Source organism: Carettochelys insculpta, chromosome 9 (genome assembly GCF_033958435.1).
Source record: "Carettochelys insculpta isolate YL-2023 chromosome 9, ASM3395843v1, whole genome shotgun sequence".
NCBI lineage: Eukaryota > Metazoa > Chordata > Testudines > Carettochelyidae > Carettochelys > Carettochelys insculpta.
This window is the reverse complement of record NC_134145.1, coordinates 32,790,683-32,811,156: the sequence shown is the minus strand read 5'-3', so window position 1 is coordinate 32,811,156 and position 20,474 is coordinate 32,790,683. Positions and strand designations below refer to the sequence as shown.

Here is a 20,474-nt window from a genome sequence, read left to right as displayed (position 1 = left end):
AAGTTTACAGTTAGTGTTTTCTTCATGAATTTCTTAGTTTATTTAGACACTAAAAAACCAAATCTTTTAGCTGTAGCTTACTTGCTTAGTCATTAGTGTTATCTATACTGTACATAGTGCATTGAAACTCAATTTACTTTTTAAAAGCATAAAAAGAGGAAGAAGGTGAACAATGAATCCTCCTTTCCTTGTGCCTGCCTCACCGGGGTTCAAGAAATGTTCTAAATACTGCAAACGCATGCCTGCCTCAGATGAGCATTCAGAGTGCATATGCTCCCTTGAAGAGGCACGTGTCCCACAGAAGTGCTCTCAGTGTCAGAGCCTTACAGCTCAAACCAGGAAGGACGTTTAAAATGCTCCTCTCTGACAAGGCTCTTGAGCCAGCACAGGAACATCAAGATATTGGAGAGAAAATCCCCTCAGACAGGAACTCCACACCCTTTTTGTGTGAGAACAAAGGCAAAACCCAAGTCTTCCCCATCACACGCCATTCTGCCAAGGGTGACCACGGGTGATAAGCCAGGTACATCAGGCATGCAGAAGCCTAAAGCTGCTCTCTGCATAAAGCAGTGCCGACTTCCACATCAGTGACGCCAATAGCAGCACAGCCCAATTGTACTGCCTTTGACACTGGCAGTGGCAGCTGCGGTACCAAATGCTCAAGCAGCATCAACCCCACAAGCGCTATTCCCGGTGCTGGAGCAGTACATGGTGCCATGTTGTGTCTCAGTACTGGGAGATCAATTACAGCAACCTCATACTGCACCAGAACACCCCCCAGCACCATGGAAAGCCAGAGCAAAATCAAATAGACTGGTTTCATGGGACCACAGCCCTGTCTCCACCATTAGATCACCAACAGCAGTAGATCATTCATCATCCCGTATGCCGCACTATCAATATGAAGGGATGAATATTGTTCTCTCTATAGGGCATCAAGGTTTTACCAGTTACCTCACCCTCGTTATATGGGTACCTATCAGTCTCATTCTCCTCTATATGGACAGGAGAAGGTCATTTAGAAAATTGCAAAGACTATTTTTGTCTGTCTCCAAAAGATCAAAGGGATTGCCTCTGTTATCCCAACATATATTGAGACTTGTGCCTGCATGCATAGTGCAATGCTATTCTATCCGAAATAAGCACCTTCCAGTAACTCCAGGAATATATTCTATGAGATTAGTAGTGACATCAACAACCTTCCTAAAGGGAGTGCCATTACAGGACATATGTTGTGCAGTCACATGGTCCTCTAACCACACGTTCATGACACACTGTGCGATACAATCTCACTCAGACAAAGATCGGATTGTGCATCTGATGAAGCGAGCCTGTGCTCACGAAAGCTCGTGCTCAAAACTTTTCTGTTAGTCTATAAGGTGCCACAGGACCCTTCGTTGCTGTTTCAGACAAAGATATGGCAGTAGCTAAAACAGTACTGTTTTCAGTAGTTGCACCAAATCAAAACCCACCATCCGATTGGGGGTAATGCTCTACAGTCACCTACTGGGGAGTACCCATGGGAACAGCACTCGAAGAAAGAGAAGTTACTCACTTCATGCAGTAATGGTGCTTCTTCAAGGTGTGTCCCCCTGTCTGTGCGCCACATCCTGCCCTCCTTCCCTCTACTCGGTGCAGTATAGATAGGGCGTCAGTGACGTAACGGAGGAAAGAGCATGGCTGTGTGTGTGATCTGTAGCATTGTGAATGGAGCGCTGGCATTGTGCATGCACAGCCCCACTGAGTGCTGCTAGGAAAATCTCTGTGCTGTGGTGCTGGGTGAGCTCAGCATGTACCGTGGATCACCCACGGGGGAACACATCTCGCAGAACCATTGTGACTGCACAAAGTGAGTAACTTGTCTTTATGTGCAGGGGTTCTTAATATTGCTCCTGAGTTTTAGAGAAATTTGCACCAGACATCATAACTCCGTGTGGAAGGTGGGAGAAAAAATTTATACAGATCAAGGGAATAGTATTTTATGGCCAGTGGGCATGTATCGAGTGAGTTATAGGGAGGAGAGCAGTGGGCCTTATATGCTATTTTTTCACATTACCTATACTAGTGGCTGTGATTTATCTATGTTTACAATCTGGCCAGTTTAAATGGAGGATTACATTCCACAACAGCATGAGACTTTTCACATGGAGCAAAGCCCTTTATTGCATATTCTGCTCTATGTCTAGAAATTTGGCATTTATTACTTGTTTTATTGATTCTGTTTAGGTATGCCAAGAGAAATATTAAACACCTTGCAAGATTTATTTGCATAAAGTTCTCCATACTTTATCCAGTTATATCTCAAATCTGTTTTATTTGTATGGTCTTTTCTAAAATTGTTCTAAGCTTGGTTATACATTTATATAAACAGCAGATACGTAAAATAATTCCAAGAAATAAGATAAGATTCAATGAAGGGATTGAGAGATCTTACATTCATTATTGTTGTTAGACAAGTGGGCTCTGACTGCAAATGCGAAAAGATCACCTATATTCAGCAGTTTTCAGGTCATCATACAGCAGTCTTCAAAATCATTTATTTAGCACTCTAAATAATAATAATATTTCTCTGTTTATGACACTGCCATCAAATTACCTAGATGAAACTCAACGATTTAGGGGTCAGTCCCTGCAATCTTTAAATGGTAGAAACAAATATGCTATGCTTTTGCATGTTGTCTTCAACATAGAAGTTATATGAAATGCAAAATAGGTATTATAATAGAATATTACTTGGTAAGATTTTAACCATACAAATCTGGAATTTCAGCTTTGTTATTCTTACAGATGTTGTAATTCAGCCTCCTTGCCCATATGCAGCATCTTTACAGTAATGTATATTCTGTTAATGATAATTATCTTCATAACTAGATGCACACGCACATATAGTGTGTATGCAGTATGTATGATTTGTGGTAGCTATGGCAACTACAATTTTGAGTTTCCTGACATTTGTACTGAAAAATCTCAACTTTGTATTAATGTCATTTTTGCACTTAATTTTCTTGGTTTTGAAAGAGGTAAGAACAAAGGAATCCCTTTGATCATCATTATTCAAATATCTAATGCTAGAGACTGTAGTTTTATTTGAATTTGTAATGATTGTAATAAATGCAGGTACAGTTCCTGTAATATACACATACCATTAAACATTTACCCATGCATGCATTTGAATACCATGCTTTGCTTTGTGGTTAAAATTAGTGACAATATTGTGTTTAATGGTTACTAGTGGACTTTCTACCCTTTCAGAGGTTAGACTGACAGTTTAGACTTCTTGCAGGTAGTTTCTTTCATACTTTGCTACCATTTTAAATTGAGTTTAGTTGGTTGATTTTTAAGGAATGTTTAGTAGAGCCTGAGCCTGCCCTAGTGAATTGAGTAAGAACTGTTACCATTGGCTTCAATGGGAAAAATATCATGTGCTTAGGCCATCCATTAAGTTAAGTGGGATTATTCGGGTTTTATGCTGGTATAAATTAGACCATAATCTTTTACTTGGCATGTACAAGCACAAAACATTTTTCCTGCGTGTTCTAAAGATACATTTCTCTTTTCACATGCTGTACAGAACTTTGTTTGAAGAATTTGACCAATTTATCATCTCTTGATTTGATCAAGATGGATGAAGAATTTAATTTCAAACCAACAGGTAACATTTACTTCATAATCTAATTTAGACTATAGTACTGAAAACATATTTAAAATATTTTATATTATAAGGTTTAAACTTATTCTTGATATGTGTATATCATAAGACATGCTAAGGGGCATGATGATTTGGGCAACGAACAGAAAACTGCAGGAGAAAGGTACACACATGTACCTGAGAATAACCTCTGGTGGAACTCTGCAGATGTAGCTTAAGGCAGAATATGACCAACAATTAACATATTCAGTATTTTATTATCTGAGCTGCAATTATTTTAGCAAATCATAGAAGTTGTGGTCTTAGGATCTGTATCCCTGTACAAATCCTATTAAATCACTGGAAATTCTCCTGCAGATCAAAAAATGGCCTGGTGACAGTGAGCTCTGTATAATAGTATAAAGAAAAGAAGAGTGCAGTTCTATTGCTTAAAAAAAGAAAATGTACTCACATGCCTTAAAAAGCACACTGAATATTTTTTTAATCTTCATCTACAGAGACTGGAAAACTAATGGCTTGGTACTATATTGCATTTGATACAGTGAAAAAGTTTTCCACCATTAATGGAACAGAACATTTATCTGAACTGGTAATTTAATTTTCCTTAGCATATATATGTATATATGTCTGTAAATTTAATACAGAATTGAAGATAGTTCATACAATTTCTGTTTACATCAAAAAGAATAACTATATAATTTTTTCAAGGATTTCATTCTCTGGTCTTTCTGTTCTCCCAACTTTTCCTTTCCTCAGTTACCTAGCACTGTGACACCTTATCCTTCTGCATGAAGAAATTTTGAAGCAATTGTGATTATATATAACATAATGTATTGTCTTGTGCTGTTACTGCCATTATTTTTACCACTGATAATTACATGAAAACAGAATCATTATTTTTGAGAGATTGTGTCTACTTTCTTTCTCCCTGTCCTCAGTCATTTATCCTCTGCTATATCACAGTTGGTTGACCTGTAGGTTATGATAATGTCCCAAACAAGATTCTGTTTTCTTGAGAAAAAATGAGCAAGAACAGATGACCTGTGAAGTAGTACTCAAGGCTGAGGAACTAAAGTAAAGGCAGATATACATATGACAATCAACCAAAATTGTTCCTGTTTTATATTGCATTTCCTAAACCATCAGCAGTTCAATATGCTTTTTAAATAAAGTCTAGTGGAGTATTAATCTTCTAACAGTTACAACAGAGGTGTTTGTAAACCTAGTTCAGTGCAAAAGTGTTACTTTGCTTTTCACTTAATTACTAACGTAGCATAGGAAGCTAAAATACAGCTGACCCATATCAGCAAGATCTTCTTGATCATGTTTGTATTGAAATAGTGTTAAAGCAAATGGGGATGTATCAATAATAGTGTTTGACAAAGGAACTGTAAGAAAAGGTAAAAGGACAGGAAAGCAACAAGGAAATTAATAACACAATGGTAAATTGTTACAGATCACAATGATATCCAGCTGCGCTGAATTTTCAGATATCAAGTTAAGAACAAGTGAGAAAAAAATATTGAATACTTTGAATAGAGACAAGAACAGGATAACTATCAGGTATAAAAAATCAATGTATTTCTGTTCAGAAAAAAAGTATAATTTTTAGTTAAGATGCATAGCAAAAAAACTGTGTGTTTTATTGTACAGGTTTCCAATGGAAGGGAAGATAAAAACAAGAGAAATGAAAGTAAACTGGTAAATATTTTGTGTTCACATCTCATTGTCTTTAAAATGAAAGCCCTGATCCAAACTCTTATTGACTTTTATTGTGTAGATTTGTGCCTATAAATAATTTTTTCCCAAATGGTGTTCCATGGAACCCTGGGGTTCCCCAAAGTGAAAATAAAGGTTCCGCAAGAAAATTCCATTAAAATAGCTGACTCCTCTGCAGCTACCTGCCCTGCCACTATTGAAAGAGTAGCGCTAAATGTGATTGGTTTACTGGCCAGCAGAGCGGTGGGAGGGTTCCAGCCGTTAAACCAACTGCATTTACTTCCATTATTTCAGTGGTGGCAGAGCAGGGCAGGGCAGGGAGCTACAGAGAGCCCCTGGCTACCCGAGTGGCCTCAGCCCTCCAGTGAGCATGGCTGACTCAGCCCTGACAGTAGAACACTTCTGTGCCAGCCTTCCTTCTGCTGGGCACATGTGACCACCTTGCATAGGCTCACCAGCCAACACCACAGATGGGTTAGTCCTGGGGGCTGGTCTGGCGCTGAGGCAAGTTAATCCTGGGGATGGGAGTGCAGGTTTCCAGCTGATAGGGATTACGTCAGGGGGTGGGGAGGTGGCTTTGCGTCTGAGAGGGGTTAAGCCTGGGGACTGGGGCTGGATTTGAGGGCTGAGGTGGGTATAACCAGGAAATGAAGGGTTGAGAAGGGTAGAGCCTGGGAACGGGGTTCTGCAAAATTCTTTCACATTTAAAAGGGTTGTGCGGCCAAATAAAGTTGGGATCCCAAACAGTGGTGCTTTCCAGGGTAACATCTGACTCATGTTTTACTGTATTTTGGTTGCTATTGTTATATACTAAGAAATATTACTTTTCAGTCTTATTCAGGCTCAATTAGGATGCATTCCTGTTCAAGACTTTACTTTGACGCAAGATATAAGCAAAATTTTCAGAAATGGCTTGCGAGTTACTAAATGTATGTTAAGATTCAATGCATTTTGTTATATTTAATAATAAATTGTATTATATTAAATTATTAATTACTTTTTCTTTTGTAGGGTTGTGTGACTTTCTGGCATCACGTAAAAACAATTTTTCTGCATTATTAAACTCTTTGATTTTAGCTAAGTGTTTTAGATGCAAACTGTGGGAAAACTCTCTGCATGTATCCAAACAGCTAGAAAAAATAGGTAGGTTTCAAATAGAAGCAATAATTATAATAATGTGTCAAAGGTCATCTTTAACTTCACTGTAAACATTTTGCAAATATGCTTTTGGGACTAAGTAAGTCTTCCATTTTTTCATTTATGGAATTTATGGTAGGAAAGACTGTTGAAAAGATAATTATTCGACAGAGCAGTACAAATTCTTTAAGAGTCATTGAATTCTTAATTCAGAATCATTGAATTCTAGTAACTAGAATGAAAATGTTGATCTTGGAATAAGAACAAACATGCCCTAGAAAAAAGCATTTAAGGAACTTTTTTTTTTTTGACAGAGAACTTGTAGTATCAGTTTAATGTTTATATATAAAGTTTAATTATCTATTCTCTTTGCAGAAACAATTGATATTTGAAATTTTAATTAAACTTTTTCTATTTTGCGATGCACCCTGCAAAATATTGACTTTCTGGTGCTTTGCTAATAACGTACAAAACCCAGTCCTATTGCAAAATTGTTTTCCTCAATGATAGACAGTCTCTTTCATTGAAAATCCACACACAGGGCTACTTTCAATGATGACATAATCGTGACAAATGTAGTAATGATATTTGGGAAAGTTTGTAAGATAACTTATTTATTTACCTAACAGCAGATTATATATAAAATAAATATAGGACTGATACTGCTTGAAATCTGATCTTTCTACCTGGATCTCTGCAGCTGATTCTTGGTGTTGTATGGCAGATGGGAAGCATGGTAGTGCACAGTCCTGCAGAATGTATACCAACCTTCTGCTACAGTTTATACCTTTGGGGGACACCCTCTCTTTTTAAAACAATTCACTATATTCTCTAAGGCCGTTTCTACACAGGCCACTTCCTTTGAAAGTGGCATGCTAATACATGGAGCGAAAGATGCTAATGAGGCACGGATGCGAATTCCCCATGCCTCATTAGCATAACGTCACATGATTTGGAGTCTGGAAGACCATTCTTCCGGACTCCAAAACGCCATGTAAAAGCGCGGCCCGGGGGGAGCTTCCAGAAGGAAGTCCTTCTTCCGGAGGCCCCTTCTTTCTGAAAATTTTTGGGAAGAAGGGGCCTCCGGAAGAAGGACTTCCTTCTGGAAGACCCCTGGGGCCGCACTTCTACGCAGCATTTTGGAGTCTGGAAGAACGGTCTTCCGGACTCAAAATCACGTGATGTTATGCTAATGAGGCACAGGGAATTTGCATCTGCACCTCATTAGCATCTTTCGCTCCATGTATTAGCATTCCACTTCCAAAGGAAGTGGCTTGTGTAGAAATGGCCTAAGAGTGCATCTACACTTGCATTCCTCTTTTGAAAGAAGTATGCAAATGAGTTAAATGCAAATGGGGTACAGATTTGCTTATCTGACACCTCATTTGCATATTCTTATTTCAAAATGGCTTCCTTTGAAAGAAGAAATCCAGTGTAGACACTGCTCTTTCGAAAGTACACCCATCCCAAAGAACCTTCTTCCTATTAAATAAAGGGTGGAAGGGTCCAGCTCTGTGGAGGACTTTTCATTTCAAAATGGCAGCCAGGGAGTGGCGACACACATTTAATGTCGAAATTAACAGTGAAAGGAGGCGTTATTCCCAAAATGGGAGTGGAATAACCATTTCAAAATGAATGCCTTTTAGTTTCGAAATTAATTTCAAAATGAGCAATTGCTGTGTAGTTGCTCTCCTGCTCATTTTGAAATTGCCCCTTATTTCAAAATAATTTTCTAAATGAGATGCTAGTGCGGCCACAGCCTCAGAGAATTTCCAGGTGGATCATCAAATTTCATCTGTTTTTTCTATGAGTTACCAGGAGTTCAGCTGTCTGTTCTTATTAGGGCTCCCTCCACTTGTGGTCCAGCCTCTTTATGGCCTTCCTTGCTCATGTCCCCACTCAAGATATCTGTAAGGCTGCTACATGGTCATCAGTCCACACATTTATGTCCCCTTACATCATCGTGCAGCAGGGGAGGAATGACACAAGCTTTGGGAGGGCTGTCTTGCAATTAGCATGTTCTTAATTAAACTCTGACATTGCTGCTCTGCAAGAGACGCGACTCGCAGCTTCGGGATCTCTAAGGGAAAAGGACTACACCTTTTTCTGACAGGGTAAAGCCCAAGAAGAACCCAGGGAGCATGGTGTTGGCTTTGCCATCAGAAACACCCTTCTACAAATGGTGGAATTAGTCATGGGCAGATCAGAAAGACTCCTTCAGGTCATACTTCAAACTTGCGCTGGTCCTGTCCACCTGATCAGCGCTTACGCTCAACCCTGTACACCACACCAGAAGTAAAAGACGAGTTCTGTGACGTGCTTAGTGCTGCCATAGCGCAAATACCTGCTCACGAACAAGTGTACATTTTGGGTGACTTCAATGCAAGAGTTGGAGCCGATCGTGACTCATGGCCTTCGTGCTTAGGCCACTTCGATGTGGGAAAAATGAATGAAAATGGACAGTGTCTTCTCGACCTTTGCACATGCCACAATCTGTGCATCACAAACACATTTTTCCAAACCAAGCCACAGCACAGAGTGTCACTGAGACACCACACTCGAAAAACTGGCATCAACTAGACGTGATCATCACTAGACGTGATAACTTCAAAAACATCCTTCTGACACGCAGCTATCATAGTGTTGACTGCGATACAGATGACTCGCTAGTTTGCACCAAACTCAGGGTGACACCCAAGAAGCTGTACCACTCTAAAACAACTGGAAGGCCCCGCATTGATGCCAGAAAGATGGCAAACTCAGAGACAGCCAAAAAGTTCAGAGAGACTCTCAAGGAGAATCTGCGCAGGAGCCCTGGGGGTGCCGATGTGACATCCAGATGGCTGCATCTGAGGGATACTATTTACAACACAGCCTGGTAGGTGTTTGAAAGAAGAGCTAGAAACAAATGACTGGTTCGAAGCTAACTCCAATGAGATGATTCCAGCCATCGAAAAGAAGCACGCTGCACTCCTGGAGCACAAACGCTCACCGAGCCAGAGTACCCTGCAAGCACTCAGAGCAGACAGAAAAACAGTACAGCAGACAGCCAGGCGCTGTGCCAACAACTACGGACTCGAGTTATGCAGCAGCATCCAGACCAGTGCTGACTCTGGTAATCTCAGAGGAATGTACGAGAGCATCAAGAAGGCATTAGGACCCACCCAGAACAAGATGGCACCTCTGAAATCCAAATCTGGTGAAGTCATCACTGACAAAGCCAAAGAGATGGAGCGCTGGGTCGAGCACTACTCCAAGCTGTACTCACGCAAGAACACTGTGGTTGTTACAGCCCTCAATACCATCAAGCTCCTACCAGTAATGGACGAACTGAATCAGGAACCAACTGTGGAAGAACTGAAGAAAGCCATCTACAGTATTGCAGTAGGAAAGGCCCCAGACCAGGATGATATGCCACCAGAGGTAATCAAGTGTGCCACAGACACCCTCCTGGAACCTTACATGAGCTACTGTGCCTGTGCTGGAGAGATGGAGAGGTTCCACAGGATATGCACGATGCTAACATTGTAACCTTTTATAAGAACAAAGGAGACAGAATCGACTGCAACAGTTACTATGGAATCTCCCTCCTAAGCATCACTGGTAAACTGTTCACTCGCATCATCCTTGGCAGACTCCAGAAGATTGCTGAGAGGGTGTATCCTGAATCCCAGTGCGGATTCCGCACGGAGAGATCTACCATTGACATGGTCTTCTCTCTGAGGCAGCTGCAGAAGAAATGCAGGGAGCAGAGGAAGCCACTCTATATTGTCTTCATCAACCTGACCAAGGCCTTCGACTTGGTCAGCAGTGATGGACTGTTCAAACTGCTCCACAAGATAGGCTGTCCACCATGGTTACTCAAGATGATCCAGTCTTTCCACGAAGACATGAGAGGAACCATCCAATATGACGGCACACTGTCGGATGTTTTCAGCATCAGGAGCGGCATCAAACAAGGATGCATGCTTGCTCCTACATTGTTCGGGATCTTCTTTGCGCTCCTCCTGAAGCATGCCTTTGGATCTTCAACAGAGGGCATCTTTTTGCGCACAAGATCTGATGGGAAACTGTTTAATCTTGCAAGGCTGAAAGCTAAGTCTAAGGTGTGGGAAGTCCTCATCAGAGATATGCTGTTCGCAGATGACGCTGCTGCAGTGTCACACACAGAAGATCAGCTTCAGAAACTGCTGGATCAGTTCTCCAAAGCATGCAAGGACTTTGGGCTTTCCATCAGCCTAAAGAAGACAAACGTACTTGGTCAGGACGTTGCTGAACCTCCATCAATCAGCATTGACAACTATACGTTAGAGGTCGTCCACGAGTTCATTTACCTCAGGTTCACCATCACTGACACCCTATCATTGGAGACTGAGCTAAATAGGAGGCTCGGAAAAGCAGCCACAACTCTGTCCAGATTCAGCAAGAGAGTGTGGAATAACATCAGGTTGTACACCCACACCAAAATACAAGTCTACAGAGCTTGCATCCTCAGCACTCTCCTTTACGGCAGTGAGTCTTGGACCCTGTACACCCTCCAGGAAAAGAGGCTGAACATCTTCCACTTGCGCTGCCTCAGGCGCATCCTTGGACTATCATGGAAGGACAGAGTGCCCAACACCGCCGTCCTTGAGCAAGCTGGAATCCCAACTATGCACACCCTCCTCAGGCAGCGACGGCTCCACTGGCTTGGCCACGTCCACAGGATGAATGATGGAAGGATCCCAAAAGACATCCTGTATGGTGAGCTAGCCTCTGCCAAAAGACCTCCCGGATGCCCCCAGTTGCGCTACACAGATGTTTGCAAGAGGGACCTCAGGGAGGTAAACATCGAGCCGGACAGTTGGGAGGAGCTGGCAGACAATCGCAGCAGATGGAGGCAGGAACTACACAAGGGCCTTCAGAAGGGTGAGATGAGGATCAGACAGCTAGCAGAGGAGAAGCGAGCCCACAGAAAGCACAGTAAGGGCCTGCCAGACACCCACTATACATGCAACAGATGCAGCAAGCACTGTCACTCTCGCGTGGGCCTTCACAGTCACAGTCGATGCTGCAAATGATGATCCCAAATGGAACTACGAAGGGCGCGATCCATAGTCTACGTAGACTGAAAGATGCCTACTACTACTAATTAAACTCCTCTCACCTCTTTTGACATTGCTTGGAGTCACCTATATTGAATGAACATGAGCAGTCACTCAAAGAAAAGGCAGTTGTCCATTTCCGTAACTAGTGTTCTTCGAGATGTGTTGCTCATGTCCATTCAGCCTCCCTCCCTCCTACCCCCATCACAGTTTCTTTAAAGAAGGAACTGAGGAGAGGCCACACCACTCCAGGGGTCATCTAGGCTGTCTCCTCTATGGGTACTGGTGAGGGAAAAGTCTTCTGGTGCCTGCACATGTAGTGAGTACACACACCTATGTTGAAAGGACATGAGCCACACATCTCAAAGAACACCAGTTACAGAAACAGCCATCTGTCGTTTACGGTAAATAACCTCAAATTTTCCCCAGTAAACTTTTCTGTTTAAAGTTGTTTGTATTCATTCCAGTAAGTCATTCCAGTTTCAAGGAGGAATCTCCTGATTTGGAATCTAAGTCCTGACTCTCAAATCCCAGAAGGGGAGACTGAGGAATTTGGAATACTAACTGTGAATTTTTTTTTCCGGAAATTTCTACTAGTTCATTCTTTAGTCTAGTACATCACAGAAGACTGCCTGTTCTTTTCCTGACTCTAAGAAGGTGTTTTGCTAAATCAGTTCAGGGACCATATATTTTCCCAGAAAATTTTGGAGACAAGTGGCTCCCCTTGAGTGAATTTAGTTATATATTGCCCCCAAAAAAGAGATTTCACGGGTATTTCTGTTATTTGCTTAAAAGACTTTTTTGGGTAGTCAAAGGAGTTTCTCGCATGGAAACTTGTTTTATTTCAGTACCATGCTGTTTATTCAGTTGTGTGTCCACTTTAGTTATTTACTGTCTGTCAGCATTTTTCCTGAATAAAGCTGGCAGGAACTGGCCCTTGATCTACCTTTCTTCAATTCTATAACTTAGCAATGAAATTGCCATTCTCAAATATTTTATACTTTATTGTTTCTATTATTTGTTTATATTGTTTGTATAAATTCAACTAAGCAGTTTTCAAATATCTGACCACCTGAAGAGAAATAAAATTGACTATTGTTGAAAACATTAACAACTTACTGAAAAAATGCTTATTTCTAGTTAAATCTCTAGTTAAAAATTACTTATGCTTTATATTTACTTGTCATAAGACAGTTGTTGAAAGTAATAATTTGGGATTAGGAATTACTATATAAAATAGCATTTTTCATTTTTTTCAGGTGTAACACTATCAAATGCAATGGTAAATGCAGGCCTGACATCATTTAAAAAAATTGAAGATGCAAATCCAAGGGAACTTGAATTGGTATTTAACAATTTATACACATTTATATATGGAGAATGCTGATGTTTTAATAGTTAGTGAGTTACAGATTCCAGTGTTTAAAGTGGTTTGTCCATGCTCAGTACACACTAAATGAAAAAAAATGCAGTTTTCTGACACAGATTGATTTTTCCCCTGAAGTTGATTTATTAATTTGATGTTCTATTTCAGTTATAAGCTACATATTAATTTTACTGATATTTTTGTATTACCACATGGCAGAAGATGGATTCACCCTAGAACTTTCCACTAATTCAAAGAATAGTAGTTCAAATTGAGAAATTTTATCATTATCCCTTTAATAGTGGAAAGTTGTAGAATGAAATCTTGACACCACTTAAATCAATGGCAAAAGTCCCATTGAACATCAGTGAGACCAGGATCTCACCACTAGTATGGAAAGATGTGGAATTAAATTTTGCCAGGCTTCTGATGTACAATTTATTTGGCATTTCTGCTGCTTAAGTGTGATAGCATTGTTTCCCTACTGGTTGCATAGAGCACTTTCAGATTGCTAAAAGATGTGGGTTTTATTAAGACTTTTGTTTTGCATTCAGGAGATTGTTGAATCTTAATTTGCCTTTCCCAACTTTTAAGACTTTCATCATTGAATGCATAGAAGTTTAGGGCAATGACGTAGGTGCTTTTTGTAGTCTGGCTGTAAACTGGAGAGGAGCAGCAGCTTTAAGTATTAGACATTTCTGGGCTTTTGGTTAGGTTGCTATTCAGGTTACAAATGAATGGAGGGAGATCAGAATCTTTTATTTTTGTTAGCTTGTTTCGATGGCTTATGTGGATTTACTTGGTTCCTTACCTTGGTTTTAAATTTATCTCATATTGTGTTTCTATATTATGTTCAAATAACAATAAAGTTGCAAAGTCAAACACTCCGAAGTTAGAAAATTCCAGAATTTAGATTGTACAAAATGACAATAGAGGCTATCAGTGCTCGCGAAACACAGTTGTATGACTAACATTACGCTTGGACATCCATGTGCATGCTATCACATCTTTTTCTCAAGAATAGTCCTTACGCAGGACTGAGTTTTTTCCTCCTCCCTCTGAATAGTATAATTTTATCAGGTAATGTTCATTCCAGCGTGTCCAGATGCATTTTTATCAGGGACAGTTTTGTTTTTTTTTTTAAGTGTGTGCCCTTGGAGGGAATTAAGGAGTTTAGAAGGTTCCAAGTTTCTTGCCTATAGAGGAGTCTGAGTGAGACTCATCCTCTGAGAGACTATTCTGCTTGTAGCTGAACTGTTACTAGATAGTAGTGAGCGACTGATGTTTTTTCTTGTCAGTTCTTTCCTGTTTGGTGAAAGAATAACTTCTTCCAGTTAAGACGTTTCTTCATCAGACAGCAGATGGATCTGTGCTTTCTGTTATTAAACTTCTTTATTTGAAAGTTACCTTTTTTTACTGGGAAAATACAATGAATTGTAATATATCAGAAATAAAACTAAATATTTGCAGATTTTAAATAGACATCCGCCTTTTGGGAACCAAATAAAAGAATCCGTGCTTCACCTGCCAAAATACGAAGTTGATATTGAACAGGTAAGTTCTTCCATTTTCTTTACGGCATATTGATTTTTATGATTGCTTTCCTTTAGAATTCTGCTAGCATAGTAAAGATAAAACAGTCCAATAAATATGTAAGTCCCTCATCAGGAAAAGGAAAACAGTCATGTCTCCTTCAAGTTAGCCATGTGTTGCTAAAGGCCTGCCAATTTAATTTAAACATACTGGCCACATATACACTAATAAGTTCTTTCGGAAAATGAGGCCGTTTTTTGAAAGAGTATGTGGAGCATCCACGCACTAAATGTGCTCTTGCAATCTGAAATAGAAAAAATGCGGCTCTTCTTCCAGAAGCCCTCTTCTGCTCCCAGGTCAGGAGGAGCGCCTCCTTCGAAAGCTTCTTTCGAAAAAAAAGCATGTTAGACACTCCACAGGCCCTTTTTTTGGAAAAAGTAGTACTCATGCCAGTGGATTTTTCAATCCGTGGCCCATTCTTTGGAAAGAGCAGGGGCTTGGTTGGACGCTCTCTATCGAAAGAGTAGATTGATCTTTTGTTGGCTGTGTGGATGCGGTCTTTCAAAAGATCTTTCGGAAGAGATCATCTTTCGAAAGGTCTCTGTAGTGTAGACATGGCCATTTTGTGTTCCTAAGATTGTTGTTCTTTGTGACCTCTTTTGGGCACACTCCACATTTCTAGGAAATATTGTCAAAAAATCGTGTTGTTGAAACATAAGTTCATTCAAAGACTTCTTAAGTCAGTTATCATTCTACACAGAATATCTGATCTCTTGTTTTCTGTTTGTCAGCTATCTTTTTATATTAAAAGATGTGAAAAGAGACAGCTCATCTATTAATCTAGCTCTTTTGAATATGTTAATGTGACAGTTCTCTTCCATCTTAAATATCAAACATGAGGCAAAAAGAGGTCAACAAGAGCTTTTTTCTGTTTTTAGATGTCAGATTCAGGAACATTCAGAAACAATAGCCAATTAGAATTGAGTATTTGATACCATGCATACCAAAGGAGACAAGATCTAATGCTAAGATCTAAGATAAGAAATCCTGAGTTCTGATATTCTTTCTGTGGCATAAGCCAAGTCACCTAACCAGTCTGCCTCACCTTTCTAATCTGCAAAGTGTGGATAATAATACTTAATTCCCTCATAGAGTTATTAAGAAAATTAGTTACAGTTTATATTTTGAAGATGAAAAATCTTGGCATAAGTATAAAATGTTATGATTATTATAATAATGATTCGTTTAGTTATAATCTGTTATATTGCAGATTAGCACAAGTGCTTGAATAATGTATTGGTATTCTAAAATTCTTTCAAAAGGAAAAGTTAGTGATAAATGCTGTACAGAAATCTTCCTGTATTATTAAAGTTCTTCCCTCTAAATGTGAAGTAAGTTGTACTTAGTTTTATTGCTTCATCCCCACACATATTTACATATTTATTATTAAGAGAGAAGCTTGAAAGCTTGTCTCTTGTACCAACAGAAGCTGGTCAAATAAAAAACACTACCTTATGCGCCCCTTGATTGGCAGTTGTGACTGTTAAGTCATTATTACAGGAAGGTTCTTTAGTGGTCTGTTGATTGTCTCATCTTAGTTTTTAGTAAAAAAAAAAATCCACTCTCAAAATTGCCATGATTAGCGCTTCACATTGCATTCTTAACATTCGAATGAGCACAGAGACCAAATTATCTTCACTCACCAGAAGTAGTCTCCTTCTAGACAAGACAGATACACATTGGAATGAGGGAATAGGTTAGTGTTGAAAAAGCTTCCATAATGATTTTCTGAGAGCGAATTGACTAGTTGATTCACTGGTATCATCAGTATGACATATTTTGAAAAATTCAGGTTTACTTATAAAGTTCTAGTAAAATAGGTATTTTATAAATAACACATTTCTAGGACAACAACTGGGGTACTCCTGGAGCCAGCTGGAAGTTTTGCCCCAAGACAGAGTGAAGTGGAGGAGACTTATAGATGACCTGTGGTCCATGTGAAATACAAGGGTTAAATAGTAGTAGTAGTAATAGTAGTAGTAGAAAGAACCAGATTTAAAGACTATAGTATATCTAAAAATCTAATATAAACAGGGCATGAATCTTTATTTCTGGTGTTTGAACTCCAGCCGTGGATACATGATGAGTATCCATATCTTTCTCTGGATCTTTGGATTTACTGGTAAACAGACTGTTCCACCACAAGTCACTAGTATGCATCTCTCAGGCTGTGTCTGCACAATGAGATAAATTTGACATTTACAAAATTCAGATTTTTAACTTAGTTCTTATGAATTTGAATTTAAGTGTCTACAAACCTTCTGGAAATTCGAGCCACTGTTTCTTCCTGTTGAGTTTCCATGTCCCCTTTGCCTTATCCAAGTTCGACTGTGTGAGCAGCACACTCTGGGGACCAGTCCCACAGTGCCTGACCCTTAGTTGCTTGTGGGTGTTTCATGTCAATATCCTGAAAGGCAAAGCACTGTCCCAGAATTCAGAGCATCCAGTAATGGCGAAAACTAACTGGAGCTCGTGCCGTTTTCTCTGGCATTTTCTAGAGCATAGTGCTAGCGCACGCATGGATCCCCAGTTGTTTCAAGTCACTGCACACACCGTTGCGGCAACTTCCCGGACTGTCACAAAATTTTGTTTTCTATTATTACAAAGCGCAGTAATTGTTCAGTGTGATGATGATGATGGTTTTGAAGAGCAAATCTTTCAGCTGCAGTCTGAGAACTCACAGCTGGCTGCCCTGAATGCATTGCTGACAGTGGAGTGGCAGTTTTAAACTCATGAGACCAGCTGGTGCTGATGGGACCACATCATTTTGCAGTCCTGAGATGACCAGCAGTGGCTGCAGAACTTTCACATGTTCCATAGAAGTGGACTTGGCACTTCTTGATGTGCTGGCCCTTGCACTGAGGTGGAATACCACTAGGATGAGGATGGCTTTAATGGTTCAGAAGTGAGTGGCAATTGCTCTGTGGAAGTTTGCAATGCCCAGTGGTTACCGGTCAGTGGCTGATCAGTTCAGGGTGGGCAGATCCATAGTGGGGTCCATGCTGAAGGAAGTGGCCCATGCAATCTGTCAGCGTCTCCTCAGAAAGACCATGACCCTGGGAGATGTAGAGGCCGTAGTGGATGGCTTTGCTGCCATGGGGTTTCCTAACTGTGGTGGGGCAATAAATGGTACACACATCCCTGTCAAGGCCCAGGAACACCTGGCCTCTGAGTATATAAATCAAAAAGGGTACTTCTCCGTGATTTTATAGGTATTGGTAGATCACAAATGTCATTTCATCAGCATCAACGTGGGAGGGTTAAGGTTGGGGAGGGTTCACAGCACGTGCATCTTCAGAAATTCTGGACTGTACAGAAAGATCATGGATGGGACTTTTTTCCCAGACCAGAAAATCCAGATTGGCAACGTGGAGATGCCTATGGTAAGATTGGGCAACCCTGCTTATCCTCTGCTCCCTTGCTTTTTGAAGCCCTAAACAGGAGCCATGGACCGCAGCAAGAAAACCACAGTCAAAGACTCAGCAGGTGCAGAATGGTGGTGGAATGCACCTATGGCCATTTGAAAGCAAGGTTCAGATTCTTATTGCTCCATTTGGACCTTTCTGAAACTAATGTCCCAACCATGATTACAGTGTGCATTATTCTGCACATTTGTGAATCCAGGTGGGAGAATTACCCATCCACCTGGAATTCTAAGGCTGAGATCATCAGCAGGGCTTAGTTGCAGATGCCTTCATGGCCATTCACCAATAATCATGCACAGGCAACAGCAATATGGGACGCTTAAAAACATAGCTTCATGAATGATCTGTCACGCACATGATAGTGTTGTATTTCTTTGTTGTACTTACAACCTAGCCCCACTCCCCAAACTGATTTGTGCTCCGCACCAAGTGTGAACCAATAAATCCAACCTTGTCTTACTGAATGAATGCTTTTACTTAGTGGGAGAGGGATAAGTTGTAGGAAGTAGAATGTATGTCAAGGGAGGGTTATTTTTCTAAAAAAGGGCACCTGTGCTTTCAGCCCCCCACACACCCAGTTCCATCTGCCACCAGTCCTCTGCAGGCCTTGGCTTAGTGGCGGACACCTGTGTTTTCTGTCCTCCACCCACCCCACCCACCATCCAGTTCCGCTAAATGATTTGTGTACCTTACCACACATGGCATGCCAAAAAATCACACCAAGCTCAAAAGAATAAGTTTATTTTTGGGGGAGGAGAGGTTTAAGTGGCAGGGAAAAGAAGCCTTGTCAAAGGTGGTGGAATAGCCTTTTGCAGTGGCCATTGGGTCTAGAGCAGCAGGCTCCCCTTGCCTTCCTTCCGCATGTTCAAGGACCACAACGCTGGGGGCAGGGAATATGACCTGTCTTGAGGGGACTCTGGGCAGCAGTTAGCAGAGCCTGCAGTGCTGTGTTGGGAGTCCTCTGTAGCTGCAGCATGGAGTGTAAGGTTGGTCATTCACTGTTGTTATGAGCTTTGCTGCTTGCTCTTGCATTTTGTGCAGACACTGAGCTGTAGTATGATGCCACTGAGCTGTACTTTGCTGCCACTAAGCTGTGTCCCTTATGTTACTGGTTTTTGACTCAGACTGCTCCATACACTGCAGGGTCAGGTCCTGCTTGTACCTTTTTGCTTCCTTGCACTATCTCCCATGTTGGGGATGGCAGCTGTAAAGTAAGTGAATCTCATAATTAAGATATCATTCAGATGAAGCACTTCTCCATGGAATGAATTGGTCTGTGTCTCTCGTATCAGGGAAAGTTTCTTTTTGCAAGGCCACTTAAGGCTTATTGTGCATTGCACAATCCATCATTTATCATCATTTATCCAGAACATTCTCTTGTGGACATGGCAAGCTATTGTCCGCTTTTCGGAGGAAGCGGGAGGGCTGCAAAGCAGGGGAAGCTGTCCAGTGTCCTGGGACAGGGGAAAAACTGTTTTCAGCCATTCTTGGAGCAGTCCCCTGCAATGAGCAAGGCCTGCAGAGCCAAGCAACTGTGTGGCGAGAGGGGATGGTGGGGAATGGTTTGATTCGAGCCACATGGATGGCTGGAAGCAGGGGGATATCCCTGTGTAAGGAATGTGCCAGCAGGAACTCAATGCTGCTGAAGGTTGGGAGAAATGTATCTCCCAGAGATGATTTGCATGAGAATGCAAAGGTGTGCATATGTGATACCTGGGAAACAAAGCCTGATGGGCATGAAGGAAGCAATGATTTTGTCCATTGTAAACACACTGTTGTAAAATCACAGTTTATGCTAACACTCAGTATAAGAATTGTGAAGTCTCACCAATGCCCAAAGTTGTGGTGGGGCAGTCATCATAACCGCATAAGACATGGATTACACAGGGCTCCCCTCATCTAAAGCATTGTAAAGCAGAAGGGGAGAGGTTACTGGTTGGACCAGCTAGCTGAGTGCCTTGGCCCTGCCTAAGCCTTGGCCATATAGTTATAAACCTGGTTTGACTAGCACCCCTCCCCCCCCAAATGCAAAGATCTTGCTGGATACTAGTGTTTGTATTTTTTATGAGATTCTGCTTTTGTAGACACTGAGAGCTGAAATTGCTGTGTAGCAACTGAGACCACTAAGAGCTGAAATCACAGGGTGGCAGCTGAGGCCATTAGGCCTGAAGTCACAGGGTTTTGCCTCAGGCCAAACCCACAGCAGACCGCGTGACCAGCGGCTGGCTGGTAGGAGAAGCAGTGGATGGACAGCACAACTGGTGGCCAGACGGTAGGAGGAGCAGTGGGTGGATGGATGGTGTGATTGGCAGCTGGCCGGTAGGCGGAGCAGCGGATGGGTGGATAGTGCAGCTGGCCGGTAGGCGGAGCAGCGGACGGGTGGACAGTGCAGCTGGCCGGTAGGTGGAGCAGCGGATGGATGGACAGCATGACCAGTGGCCAGCCAGTAGGAGGAGCAGCAAGCAACCAGCAGGTGGCAGTCGTCAGGAAGCTGCAGACAA

At 41.3% G+C, this 20,474-nt stretch overlaps 1 protein-coding gene across 1 annotated transcript in view; it reads left to right on the top strand.

Annotated features, from left to right (window-relative positions):
* The window catches only part of LOC142017927 (putative ATP-dependent DNA helicase HFM1), a 97,276-nt gene that overhangs the window by 58,884 nt on the left and 17,918 nt on the right, over positions 1 to 20,474 (top strand). Inside the window, exons 18-25 of the mRNA XM_075003283.1 lie at positions 3,572 to 3,652; positions 4,147 to 4,238; positions 5,106 to 5,212; positions 5,303 to 5,350; positions 6,200 to 6,297; positions 6,380 to 6,511; positions 12,849 to 12,934; positions 14,426 to 14,509. Coding sequence (XP_074859384.1) covers positions 3,572 to 3,652; positions 4,147 to 4,238; positions 5,106 to 5,212; positions 5,303 to 5,350; positions 6,200 to 6,297; positions 6,380 to 6,511; positions 12,849 to 12,934; positions 14,426 to 14,509 — 728 coding nt within the window. The remainder of the gene's footprint in view (positions 1 to 3,571; positions 3,653 to 4,146; positions 4,239 to 5,105; positions 5,213 to 5,302; positions 5,351 to 6,199; positions 6,298 to 6,379; positions 6,512 to 12,848; positions 12,935 to 14,425; positions 14,510 to 20,474) is intronic.